We start from the raw sequence: 13,308 nt of genomic DNA, 5'->3' as shown, positions 1-13,308 counted from the left end.
GTTTGTTGTGTTTAGGATGGTGACTTTAGAATGGTGACTGGAGGCATGTAGATACGTTTGCCAATCAGGTTTCCTTTATAAGATGATCCTAAAGCTTCTATCATGCAATTGTACAGTGGTGTCTAGAAAATGGACTTCTTTTGTAGATTGATTCATGGTCAAGTTGATGGTCAGGTGGAATTTGCTGAAGGCCTGGTGAAATCCCCCAGTGCTTCTTTCCCATGTGTCCAGATGATAAAAATGTCATCAATAAATCTCAAGTACAGAAGAAGTGTTACAGAGCCCCGTGGTGCAGAGTGGTAAGCTACAGGACTGCAGCCCAAGCTCTGCTCACGATCTGAGTTCGATCCTGGTGGAAGCCGGGTTCAGGTAGCAGGCTTAAGGTTGACTCAGCCTTCCATCCTTCCGAGGTCGGCAAAATGAGTATCCAGTTTCCTCAGAGTAAAGTGTAGATGACTGGAGAAGGCAATGGCAAACCACACCGTAAAAAGCCTGCCAAGAAAATGTTGTGATGCGACACACACACCCCACATAGGTCAGTAATGACTCAGTGCTTGCACAGTGCTTGCTCAGTGCTTGCACCTTTACCTTTACCCTACAAGAGAAGTGTTAGCGGGTGGGAGCCCAGAAAGTATCCCAAGGCAGCAATGAAAATGTTAGCATATTGTGGTGCCATGTGAATGCCTGTGGCTGTGCTGTTGATCTGAAGCAATACATCTTCGCCAAATCTGAAGTAGTTGTGGGTGAGGACAAACTGATAGATCTTGATAGCGAGGTCAGCCGTGGTGTTGTCAGAGATGGTGTGCCTAATGGCTTGTAGTCCGTCTTTGTGTGGCATGTTGGTATACACATCCATGGTGACCAAAATATTGGTACCTGGAAGATTGCCAACAGACTGTATTTTTCTCAGGAAGTCTGTGGTGTCCCACATATAACTTGGTGTATGATCATGTGATCAAGTGGAGCGCAAGTGAACAGGGAGAAATACACTTGAGTCTGTTCACTTGCTGTTCAAGTGTCATTTGTCACTTGTAGCTTGGCTCCCAGGGTCTGAAAATGGAATCTAAGGGCCAAGCTAGACGTGACGAATGACACTTGAATGGCAAATGAATAGACTCACGTGTATTCCTCCCTGTTCACTTGCACTCCACTTGCACTCCACTCAATCACATAGTAGGAGTGCAAGTGAACAGGGAGGAATACACGTGAGTCTGTTCACTTGCCATTCAAGTGTCATTCATCATGTCTAGCTTGGCCCTATGTATCCAGACACCCCAACAATGACAGTGCCTATGCTTGAGACCATAGGATGTCCTGGGTTGCCAGAATTGTGTATTTTGGACAAAAGATAGAAAGTGCCTTGTTGAGGTTCCTGTGGTGTATCCTGACTGGGGTATAAAGGCTCAGGGATCTCCTTGCATCTGAAGAAGGGAGCTTTGACTCTCGAAAACTTAAACCCTGAAAATCTTGTGGGTCTCTAAGGTGCCGCTGGACTCGAATCTTGCTACTGCATAACAACATGGCTACCTACCTGAATCATTTGAGGTGTGTCACCAATGTTCATCAGGGGCAGAGGGAGGTGTGCCAAGGTGTGCCAGACTGAAGTGTTGGTTCATTTTCTTTGCATTGCTTTTGGTCAAGCTGGCAGCCAGGCATAGCCTGAGAGTTAAAATTCAGTTCCAGCCCATCTGTCACTTTTTCAGGGCATACCAAACTGTCCGTGCAAGGTGGGCAGCTCTGATGCCAGTATTCCTTCTCCCCCTCCCCCCTTAAGATTCCTGACCTTCACTGGTATTAACTGGGCTACTCAGAGCCAAGCTACAAGTGACGCCTGACACAGGTTGGACCCTTGTCAGCTTCCCTCAAGTTTTGATGGGAAATGTAGGCATCCTGGTCTTGCAGCTGTAATGGAGAGCCAAGCTGTAAAACCAGGACGCCTACATTTCCCATCAAAACTTGCGGGAAGCTGACAAGTGTCCAACCTGTGTCAGGCGTAGCTTGGCTCACAGTCGACTTGTGGAGAGATCCGCTGCTGGCTCTGGCCCTTCCTTTTGGACCTTGCATCTCTAACTCCAGCCTCTTTCCATTTCAGCCGCCATATCCTGCAGGTGCACAGAGCCAAGGGCCTGGATGACTTGGGGGGCATCAGCTGGCAGCTCACCCTTTGCCTGCTGTTTATCTTCACCATCGTGTACTTCAGCATCTGGAAAGGGGTGAAAACCTCTGGAAAGGTGAAGAGTAAGGCCAATGGCAAGGGAGGGGGGGTTGCGTGGAGGATCGTGTCTTGTGGCCAGGATGCAAAGCATTCTTTTAAAGATTTTTTTTAATGGCCATTTTCTAAACACTGCCAAATTATTTGCACACACACACGCCTCCCCAGGCAAATAGCAGATACAGGTGAGGAAGGAGTCATAAAGGGTGGGATAATGTAGGAGGAGGGTAAAGCTGCTTCCTTTATGCTTTTGCCCCCATCCAGATCCCTCTCCAAGCTGCTTATTAAGGCTGCAATAAACCACAGGAGTCAGGGTTGGTTCCAGGTTTGGGGGGGGGGGCCTGGATAGAGTGTTCTGAGCCCCCCCCCATGCCTGCTTCTAGGCTCCCCTTCTCACCCTCCGACCCACATGCCCCCACCAGCCAGTGCATCCTTCCTTTGCCCGCTCACAAGCTCTCTCACTACCTGCAGTCCCAGCTGCCCACATTGCTTGCACACCCTCTCCCTGATGGTGCTGGGTGGTGGGTGCAGCCAGGAGTGCCACTGCCCTGGCCACCAGGAGTGCAGATGCTTTGTGCACCACCCACGTGCCCTTCTCCAGCAGCACTAGGCAAGATACACAGCTGGGATCAAAGGTGACAAAACATGCACAAGCAGTGGAAGGATGTGAGTGCAGGCATTAGAGGAGATGCGCGATCAGGGAGTCCACCACAGTGTGGCCCACCAGAAGCTACGAGCCCTGGCAGCTGCCCCGCCCTGCCCTGCGCTGATGCCAGCCTTGACAAGAGGGCCATTCATGGATCTCCCATTATCATATCTAGTTTGTGTTCAAATGGAGTGTCCGAGATTGTAGCTTGTTATTTTGGCTACGAGCCAGCAATTAATTCTGCCCTCCCTTTGGGGCTCTGCCAGGTAGGACTTTTCCAGATGCAAAGTTTGTCAGGTGTCCCCCATGCTGATTCAGCACACCTGAAACCTGGGCACCTGGCAGCCAGCAGCCTGGTCTTGTGCCCTTGTCTACCCCAAGAGAGATGGCAGGAAAGGAAGCTTGGACCCAGGCAATCCTGAACTGCCTCCTGGTGGGGGGAGGCGGGCACCTGGCATGGAACATAGAGCCAGTTTGCAGGGATAAATAAGGAGAGCCCCCAGCACAGACTTCCCTGCAGGCTGGGCCAATCCGTGCTCCCTCCCACTGAGGACTTAGGATGACCAAGAAAGCAGGAAGGGAAATCTGCGTCAACCACCACCCTCCAGCATACCTGTTCATGCTCCAGGGAACCTGTCCATGCTCTGTTGTGCAATTCTCCCATTTCTCATGTGCATGGGGTAACTCGGAGCTGCCTCCCTTGAAAGCAAGTGAGCAGGTATCAGGCTCAGCCTGCAAGCTGCAATCTCAGATTCCTCCTTTGCACCTGGCAAGTCCACGAGCGATGCAGTGTTCCTGCATGAGCTATGCAAAATGCTAGCATTGCAACCAAACGTTTACAAGAGAGTGATAAAAAACTGTTCAGAGGCCCTTTGTGTCCAGCTACAGAGGGGACCCCAGGGAAGCAAGTCCAAACTGTAGAAAGGAAGGCGGGTTCATATGGGAGGTGAACTGGACTGAAGTGAAATCTTTCAGTGGTAACCAAGAGTATCATTTGCATCATTACACCAGCTATTTTCCTTGGCCAACACTGATCTCTGTTTATGCTTCATATAGGTGGTGTGGGTGACTGCCACGTTTCCTTACGCTGTACTCTTTATCCTTTTAATACGGGGTGCTACTTTGCCCGGCGCTTGGAGAGGGGTGGTCTACTATCTGAAGCCCGAATGGCATAAACTTCTCACTACTGAGGTAAGAACAAAGCAAAACACACACACACACACAAACAGGTTGACTTTTGAAAAGTTCCATGGCAAAATCAGAGGAGTTAGCCATGTTAGTCTGTAGTAGCAAAATAATAAAGAGTTCAGTAGCACCTTTAAGACTAACCAACTTTATTCTAGCATAAGCTTTCGAGAGCCACAGCTCTCTTCGTCAGATGCATCGTCAAATTTCAAGAACCACAGCTCTCTTTGTCAGATGCATCGATGCATCTGATGCTGTAGTTCTCGAAAGCTGACGATGCATCTGATGAAGAGAGCTGTGGTTCTCAAAAGCTTATGCTACAATGAAGTTCGTTAGTCTTAAAGGTGCTGCTGGACTCTTTACTACTTTTCAAAAAAGTTACTCAGTTTTCCACTTTTCAGGATGATTGAGCCCCCTTCCCCCCCGACGTTAATCTGTATCATGGACACTCTGAAAAATGATATTGTAGAACTTGAAAAAGTGCAGAAAACATGAGTGGCTAGAGCAACTGCCCTATAAGGATTGGCTAAAAAGCTTAGAAAAAAGGCAAGTAAGGGGGTGGGGGACACATTAGTGGTCTATAAAATTATGTATAGTGTGGAGATAGAAGCTTTTCTCGCTATCTCATAATATTACCTACTGAAGCTGATAGGTGGGAGTTTCAGGACAGACAAAAGGGAATACTTCTTTACACAGCACATAGTTAACTTGTGGAACTCACTGCCACAGGGTGTGGTGATGGCCGCCAACTTGGAAGGGTTTAAAAGCAAAGTGGACAAATTCATGGAGGATGAGGCTAGCAATGGTTACTATTCATGATGGATATCTACTCCCTCCCGTACCGGAGGCAGCTGGTTGACCAGTGTGTAAACAGAATGCTGGACTGAGTGGGCCTTTCGATTGATCCAACGTGGCTCTTCTTATGTTCTTAGTGACTGACACCAGAACCCTCTTTCTAACCTTTCTTTATCCTCACAAAAGTGTACGCATCGTGCAAACATTTCCAGCAGAGACATTGTGGCTCAGCTAGGGCTTGGTTCAATTCACCTGAGCCTTAACCTGCAAGAAACATACACTGTGCGTAAGTGTCATTATCCCCGAATAGTTATGAAAGTCTCGGATGGGAGGAAAAGATCTCAGTCCTTTCAATAATTAAAAGAAGCTAATGCTGAGATTACAAGTTGTAATATTGGCCAGCCGGTCGCCTCCCAGCTGATATGAGAGAGTTCAAAGAAGAGGAAATGAAGACGCACAGTTCTCTGATAAAGCCACATCTTCCATAAGGCCCGTCAGAGTAATAAAAGGTGTTGATATTGTATTGAATGTATCGGAACAGAGGAGAGAACCGATTGCAATCTTTGTGCTGCCTGCCTGTGAAGGTTTTACGTGCTGCCGCTTGTTAGAAATGGGATCCTCAGGGTTGGGCAGTGCGCCACTCCCAGTCCAGACAGCCAGTGGGCCTTTGGCTGTGGAAGAGACTGAATACGTAAAACAAAGGCTCGGATCTAGAGTTTCTTCAGGAATCTTAAAGGCAACAGGGTTTTGACACACACACACACACCTTACTAAACCATCAGTCCTACATCAGCCTTTGGGAAAGAGTCTACTTGGTGAGAACCCCAAAGCCAGACTCACCACCTCCTTGGACACAGACAAGTAGCTGCCCAGTTCTTTGGATCCTGGGCAGCGTTTTCTGAGCAAACTGGCAGGTTTTGCTCTTCCTTGTCTTCCTTCCTTCTCTGTACATGAGACATCTGACACGTGAAGAACACATGTTGGGAGATGCCATGTTAGCCGGGAAGGGTAGCTTAAAAAGACAGAGCCGGCAGCAGAGCAAAGGCTTTGCTATACACCGGAGCTGTGTGAAGGGGCTATGAAATGCCAGAAGGGAAACTTCAGCCCATTATAACCTCTCCAGGTCCAAGCCTGGCTCTAGAAGCCAGCTCTAGCCCATTTCCATTCCTCGCTGCCCTCTGGTTGTGATCCCACACCGTTTTAGACTGAGGTGAACTTAACAGAGCCTTCTGGGAGGTAAAGATGAAATTAACAAATCATCTGAGGAAGGATCTCTGCCTGCTCTGTCTTTTTAAACTATGCTTCACGGCTAACATTACGTCTCCTTAACTTGACAAACACGGGCCGAGGCATCTCGTGTACAGAGCCCCCTATGTGTATTATCATAGGAAAACATGGCAATTGGTATCTGGCTGCCCATGTGGCAGGGAAACACTGGTGATGAGAGGGGTTGGAAGAGGTGCAGAGGGCCAAGTGTGGGGAAGCTGTAGGCAGGTGTCGTCCTTCTTCTCCCACTTTGTTTCTGGGCTCTGCTACACAGCAGTCATCTTGACCTGGGTTAAACTGAGAAAAAGGCGCACGCTGCAGAGATATAATAGGGGCTCAGAGAGAAGCTGGGAGCAGCAAAGGTTCACCTTTTGCTCCCAAAGCTGTAGTGTGGCTTTCTGTAATGGCTTTCTGTGTTTGACTGCATCTGTTTTTCAGGTCTGGGTGGACGCTGCAGCTCAAATTTTCTTCTCTCTTGGCCCAGGATTTGGGGTCCTCCTTGCCTTCGCAAGCTACAACAAGTTTCACAACAACTGCTACCAGTGAGTTTTGCCTAATGTGACCGAGCAGAAAAGTATTAGCTGGGAGGGGAAAAACTCCACAGGGCGGCTAGTACAGGCATGGGTCTCGAAGAGCGGGGGAAATGTTTCTGCACATAAAATGGTGACAGTTGGAACTACTTCCCTGGGCCTTGAAAAGTTGGATAGGGTTTCCCGTTCAAATGCAGGATGTAAATATTTTAAATAACTAGTAAGTTCTGGGGACGGTGATCGCTAGGTCAGGGTTTCTTTAGACGAGCAACTGTGGGAGCACAAATGAGGACTTAGCAACGTTTGCTTTATTCTCAAACATGCAAGCAGAGTGCGAGAGGCTCTCCTAGGAAGCAGCACATTTGCCGCACAACCTCAGATACTGAAGGTGGGAAGGTAGGGTTGCCAACCTCCAGATGGGGCCTTGGGATCTCCCAGAATTACAATTAACCTCTAGACTGCAGAGATCAGTACCCCTGGAAGAAAATGACCACTTTGGAGTCCCACTGAGGTATTTTCCCTCCCCAAATGCTGCCTGCCCTCTGCAAGCGCCACTCCCCAAACTCCAGGAATTTCTGACTCAGAGCTGGCAGCCCAGAGAGGGAGACCCCTGCAGTCTTTCCATTTTCAGCCAAATCACAGCATGACCTGGCACTTCTTCTGACTCTCCCAAAACTACCAACAGTTTGTTTCTTCACACACACACACACACACACCCTTCCTCTTAACTGGTAGGTCACACCTTCTCCAAGCTCTTTTCAGGAACTAACTGAGAAGACCATCTCCTAACTTCTTAAAGGACTGTTTGCAATCGTTTCCTCCATGGGAAACAAAATTCGAGGGAGTTTTTACCATTGCTTTCTTTTGAACTAGATAGAACTAGAGCTCAAGTTTGTTCATTACCAAGTAGAAGAGAGAATCACAGTAATATAGGCAAAGGAACAAAAACCGTGACAAAATAACTACCTCAAATTTAGTAAGATTACATTATCAATCAAAGGACAAAGTCAAACATTATGTCTAAAGCTCAATTTTTTATATAACAATCTACGCATGTAAAAGTGGAGTGGTATATTCAAAAGTAACAATCAGGTTACAGCTTAAAGGCAAGCATCAAAATAGTTATAGACGCAGCTTTAACTCAACCAAAAGTTAAAGTGCAAAGTGCTATGTAAACATATTCCAAAATCATTCCTATATGTACATATAAAGCCCTTCTGCCATATGAGAACCTGAATTATATACAATATAACAATGAAATATAAACAATACCACTTCAAATACCAAAGCACAAGTTCTACCTAATGGTCAATTTCCATATTTAAAGAGACAGTGCAAAAGGTTCAATCAACATTCAATAAACAACATATAAAATCAATGTATTGTCGAAGGCTTTCATGGCTGGAGAATGATGGTTGTTGTGGATTTTCCGGGCTGTATAGCTGTGGTCTTGGCATTGTAGTTCCTGACGTTTTGCCAGCAGCTGTGACTGGCATCTTCAGAGGTGTAGCACCAAAAGACAGAGATCTTTCAGTGTCATAGTGTGGAAAAGATGTGGGCAGGTAATTTATATCTACTCAGGACAGTGGGGTTGGGCTGAGTCATCCTGTAAGAGTTTCCCAGGGTGTGGAATGCTAATGGCGGGAGGCTTCACTGTATCCTGAGGAGGTTCTTTTGCATATGGATTGGTGCTTGATATACTAATCTTCTCTGCAGGGCTATTGTAGGGTATAGAGTATTTTGTTAGCCTGGTGATTTTCAGGACTGGAAACCATGCTCTATTCATTCTTAAAGTCTCTTCTTTCCTGTTGAAATTGTGCTTATGCTTATGCTCTCTGTCTTTTGGTGCTACACCTCTGAAGATGCCAGTCACAGCTGCTGGTGAAACGTCAGGAACTATAATGCAAATACTACGGCTATACAGCCTGAAAAATCCACAACAACCAACATATAAAATCCTTCTTAGGTTTTTTGGTAGAACATTTGTCTGAAGAAATCCAAGTTTGTTCATTGACAAAACTTGACCCAGGTTACAGGACCCAGCAGGAATCCCCTCCTGCCCCACAACAACTCATTTCACGCTACCCTCCCCACCCAACCACAAGAGATTCCAGGTGTGACACTGTCTCTTTTAGGGAAAGCAGTCGGACCGTCGCTGCAGGAGTGAGTGCCCTTCCCATTCTCAGAGGGCCCTTTTTTTTTTCTTTTGCTGCAGAGATGCTTTGGTCACCAGTGCCGTGAATTGCATGACGAGTTTTGTGTCTGGATTTGTCATCTTCACCGTGCTCGGATACATGGCTGAGATGAGGCACGAAGAGGTGTCAGAGGTTGCCAAAGATGCTGGTAACCCATTCCTTTTGCTCCCCGTATCTCTGGGGATGCTCACTTGACAGCTGCTCTCCTGTCCTGCCGAGGAACTCTTGCACCCAAAGAAACTTGGCCTGGCTGTTGGGGCAGAGCTTTCTTTCTGGGTGCAGACGAGACTGTGCTGAAAGTGCCTGCAGTTGCCCTTAGCCGTCGATGCTTCCTTGAAGCAGGCAGCTGGGTTCTGCACAGCTCCTGCCTCCCAACAGAACTGGTGCCAAAGAGATCCTATAAGGATTTGCAGGCAAGATAGAACACACTTGCTGGTTGTCATGGTATATTAGGATATCAGGAAAGGTTTCTTCTCTCTCAAACCAGTGTAGGTACAGGATACTGCACAGGCAGGTGGTTCATTCTCCCTACTGAGATTCTCTCTCTACATGAGATGCATGGGCACATGTTCATCAAGTGCAGGGAGACGCAAGAGTAGTTTAAAAAGACAGAGCTGGTGGAGATCGCTCCTCAAAGGGTTTGTTAATTTCATCTTCACCTCTCAAAGGCTCTGTCAATTTCACCTCTCCAGTCTAAAACTGTGTGGGATCGCAACCAGAGGGCAGTGAGGAATGGAAAGGGGTGGAGCTGCCTTCCAGAGCCAGGCTTGGACCTGGAGAGGTTATAATGTTATAAAGTTTCCCTTCTGGCATTTCACAGCCCCTTTACACAGCTCCAGTGTGTAAAGCCTTTGCCCTGCCACCGGCTCTGTCTTTTTAAGCTACCCTTCCCAGCTACCATTGCATCTCCCAACACATGTTCTTCATGTGTCAGATGTCTCGTGTAGGGAGACTCTCAAAAGTCAACGCAACTGTAGGAGAAGGGCTGGGAGATGGCTAAGTGCCATGCTCAATTAGCCCAGCCGCCATCCTTTTCCCAGCTGGTTTGGCTCTGCTGCTAAACATGGCTAGATAGTACTTTCCAGCAAAAGGCAGAGGCCACCCAAAGCATGGGGCAGGCCAGCCAACGAGTTGTGAGAAGGGCCGTGACTCGTGGAGGGTTGCCAGTTGGCACAGTGCCACATAATGCAGTTCATGACCTCCACCTGCAATGGCCCTTATGCAAGCCTTTGGCCACAGACACTCACTCCGAAGGCCTCCAAGCCAAGCTGAGTGGGTGGGTACAGCCTCTGGCAGACGCCTAGCTGAGCTAACTCTGTGCTCTGGGGGCACCGCATAACTTCTGGGCTTCAAGCTGGAAAAACAAGGAGTGGGGGAGCAGGTCTGTATAGTCTCCCCTAACCATGGTCTTGTCGTCACTCGGCAGGACCCAGCCTCCTCTTCATCACCTACGCAGAAGCCATTGCCAACATGCCCGCCTCCACTTTCTTTGCCATTATATTCTTCCTGATGTTGATCACGCTGGGCTTGGACAGCACGGTAAGGAGGCGCACACTTGATGGCAACAGAAGTGCCGGGGTGGTGTTGGGGAGGGGCTCCCCATGAATGATTCCAAGGGCCAGGGAGAGGAGGCCTCATTTTCTCTCTGCCTGGAATCATAGTGTTGGAAGGGACCTATAAGACCATCTAGTCCAACCCCCTTCACAATACAGGAAATTCAAAACTACTCCCCCCCCTCCATGCTCCATGCCCAGAAGGTGGCAAAACATAGCCAAACTGGCCTGGGGAAAATTGCTTCCTGACCCCAAGGTGGTGATTGGCCTTACCCTGGGCATGTAAGAAGGGGCCACAAGAACTAAGCACTGATGTAACCCCTCCTGCCCTCCCTCTCATGATCTGCCTGGATTCACAGAATCAGCATTACTGCCAGATAGCCATCTAGCCTCTGCTTAAAAACTCCAAAGAAGGAGAGCCCACCACCTCCCGAGGAAGCCTTTTCCACTGAGGGACTGCTCCAACTGTCAGGAAGTTTTTCCTAATGTTTAGCCGAAAACTCCTCTTTTGATTTAAGTTCAACCTGTTGGTTCTGGTCCGACCTTCTGGGATAGCGGAAAACAACTTCACGCCATCCACACAGTTAGGCTGCATGGATATTCCTTGGCCCTGAAAGGGCGGAGCTTGCCTGCCGTGAAGAACTCTGGAAAAAAGAGTGCGGACTGGCCTTCAGTGACACTTCTTGATGTGCTTTCTCAGTTTGCAGGGCTCGAAGGAGTCATCACGGCTGTCCTGGATGAATTCCCACACGTCTGGGGCAAGCGCCGGGAGCTGTTTGTGCTCTGTTTCATCATGATCTGCTTCCTGGGCGCATTATCAACACTGACCTTTGTAAGTAGCTCCCCTGCTCCAGGTCCAGCTACGAGCACCAGTAATATGGCATTTTGTGGGAAGTTAAAGAAGCAGCAGCAGCCTGAGGCCTGGGTCCTGGGACCCCCACGAGGTTCTGAGGACATTATTTCAAAACAGGCTGTTTTCACACTGCTTAACGGCCACGTAACATTGCGCCGAGCTCCCGGAACAACAGCGTCTTCCTGGCTCAATTTTGCGCGAGAACTCTGTTCTCGCGCGAAATTGTGCCAGCTTGCACGAAATTGTGCCAGGAAGACGCTGTCGTTCCTGGAGCTCGACGCTATGTTACGTGGCCGGTAAGCAGTGTGAAAATGGCCACAGTCTGATTTCAATAGCCAAAACGTAAGTGGCACAAAATATTTAGAAGATTGGAATAGTGTTCCAACCACTTACAATGCAAAGATGTCTTCCAAATGGGTGTGTGTGTGTGTGTGTGTGGTGTTTCTACTGTTGAGTGCTGTTGCCAATACTGACAGATTGGATCAGCTGCCAGTCTGGACTAGAGACTGAGCATCTGGCATGGGGGCCGTATTGGCCAAACAGACTGGTGCTCCGTTACAAGTCCTTTATCAGCTGTTCCTCCTTGATCCACAAGTTTCCTGTAAAGGGGGGAACCGTGGTTCCTGTTGGTGGCGCCGCTCCCTTCTCTTTCAGCCAAGTCTGCCTTGAACTTCCTTCTCAGCCAGAAGGTACGCACCTCTGGAGTCTTTCTCGCCAGGGAGGAAATGAAAAGGCTCGGGTCCCATTGGATGACCTCATGCAAAGCCCGTGGGAAATGCCTGTGCTTTCTACTGAGTCCCTTTTTCTGCATGGTGGCTGCCCTGGGTGATGCAGAGGCAGGGAGGGAAGCCAGCTAAAGGAAGGGCTCATTAGCACTGCGGGGGCTGACTTGGCTTGAGTGGGTGATGGATGGGCCGGGCGGATGGCTTCTACTCCGAGCTTCCCTGCTGGGAACCTGCAATAACATTATGATCTCTTTCCCAGGGTGGTGCTTACGTAGTGAAGCTCTTTGAAGAATATGCCACAGGCCCAGCTGTCCTAATCGTGGTGTTTCTAGAGTCCATTGCGGTAGCTTGGTTCTATGGTGAGGCTTCCTTTCCATTGGCCGTGATAGCCGGCCACTCCGGCACGTTGTCCCTGCGAGAGCCCATAGCTTGTGAATAAGTGTAATAATATAGAGTACAGGGTTTGGCTGGGAAAAGGAGATACCTCTAAGAGCCAAGCTACAAGTGATGCCTGACACAGGTTGGACACTTGTCAGCTTCCCTCAAGTTTTGATGGGAAATGTAGGCATCCTGGTCTTGCAGCTTGGCTCTCCATTTAATTGAAGTTTACAGAGTGGCAGTCTATGGGAGGGAGAACATGCGGTCGGGAGGGGAGTGCAGGTGTCAGGCTCTCGCTGGACACCCCCCTTCCCCTCCGCTGTGTGTGTGTGGGGGGGTCTGTAAACTTCAATTAAATGGAGAGCCAAGCTGTAAGACCAGGACGCCTACATTTCCCATCAAAACTTGAGGTAAGCTGACAAGTGTCCAACCTGTGTCAGGTGTCACTTGTAGCTTGGCTCTATGAGCCTGGCTCTGACCTGCAGTCTGCAGAGCACAGGGCGGATCTGCACCTGTCCTGGTACCCCTCTGTCTCTCCTTGGTCCCCTTTCTCCTTTATTGTCCCCTTTCCTATCACACTGAGTTCTAATGGCTCAGCTGCCCAAATGCCTTGTGATTGTGTCTATGAGAAGCCAGCTGACACTGGCATGGAAGTATATGAGCTTCCTTCGCTAGAGGAGAATGCCAAAGGGTGCTGTGAAACCTGGAAGTTCTTTTGTGCCCTGAATGAAAGCTCTAGCGCCAGTTGCTTCTCATGTGCTCAATTCATAGCCACGTCTGACTAACCTCGCCCTCCACCCTGTAATTCTTCAGGTGTTGCCCAGTTTTGCAGTGATGTGAAAGAGATGATTGGATTCAGCCCGGGTTGGTACTGGAAAGTCTGCTGGATCGCCATCAGCCCTCTCTTCCTCCTGGTGAGTCTGCGGGGAAGCTAAATAGGGAAGCGAAATAGTAAAGCACCTTTAAGACT

The 13,308-nt window shown here is 48.7% G+C and overlaps 1 protein-coding gene across 2 annotated transcripts in view; it reads left to right on the top strand.

Moving 5' to 3' along the window:
- SLC6A4 (solute carrier family 6 member 4) overlaps positions 1-13,308 on the top strand; it is a 47,878-nt gene that overhangs the window by 23,857 nt on the left and 10,713 nt on the right. For both annotated transcript variants that reach the window (XM_055001664.1, XM_055001663.1), the window contains exons 5-12: positions 2,093-2,231; positions 3,915-4,049; positions 6,543-6,646; positions 8,850-8,977; positions 10,256-10,368; positions 11,083-11,214; positions 12,220-12,319; positions 13,152-13,252. In XM_055001664.1, the coding sequence (XP_054857639.1) occupies positions 2,093-2,231; positions 3,915-4,049; positions 6,543-6,646; positions 8,850-8,977; positions 10,256-10,368; positions 11,083-11,214; positions 12,220-12,319; positions 13,152-13,252 (952 nt within the window). The remainder of the gene's footprint in view (positions 1-2,092; positions 2,232-3,914; positions 4,050-6,542; positions 6,647-8,849; positions 8,978-10,255; positions 10,369-11,082; positions 11,215-12,219; positions 12,320-13,151; positions 13,253-13,308) is intronic.

The sequence above is a fragment of the Eublepharis macularius genome, chromosome 17 (genome assembly GCF_028583425.1).
Source record: "Eublepharis macularius isolate TG4126 chromosome 17, MPM_Emac_v1.0, whole genome shotgun sequence".
Lineage (NCBI taxonomy): Eukaryota > Metazoa > Chordata > Lepidosauria > Squamata > Eublepharidae > Eublepharis > Eublepharis macularius.
The sequence above is the reverse complement of the archived record's forward strand: the minus strand, read 5'-3'. Positions and strand labels throughout refer to the sequence as shown.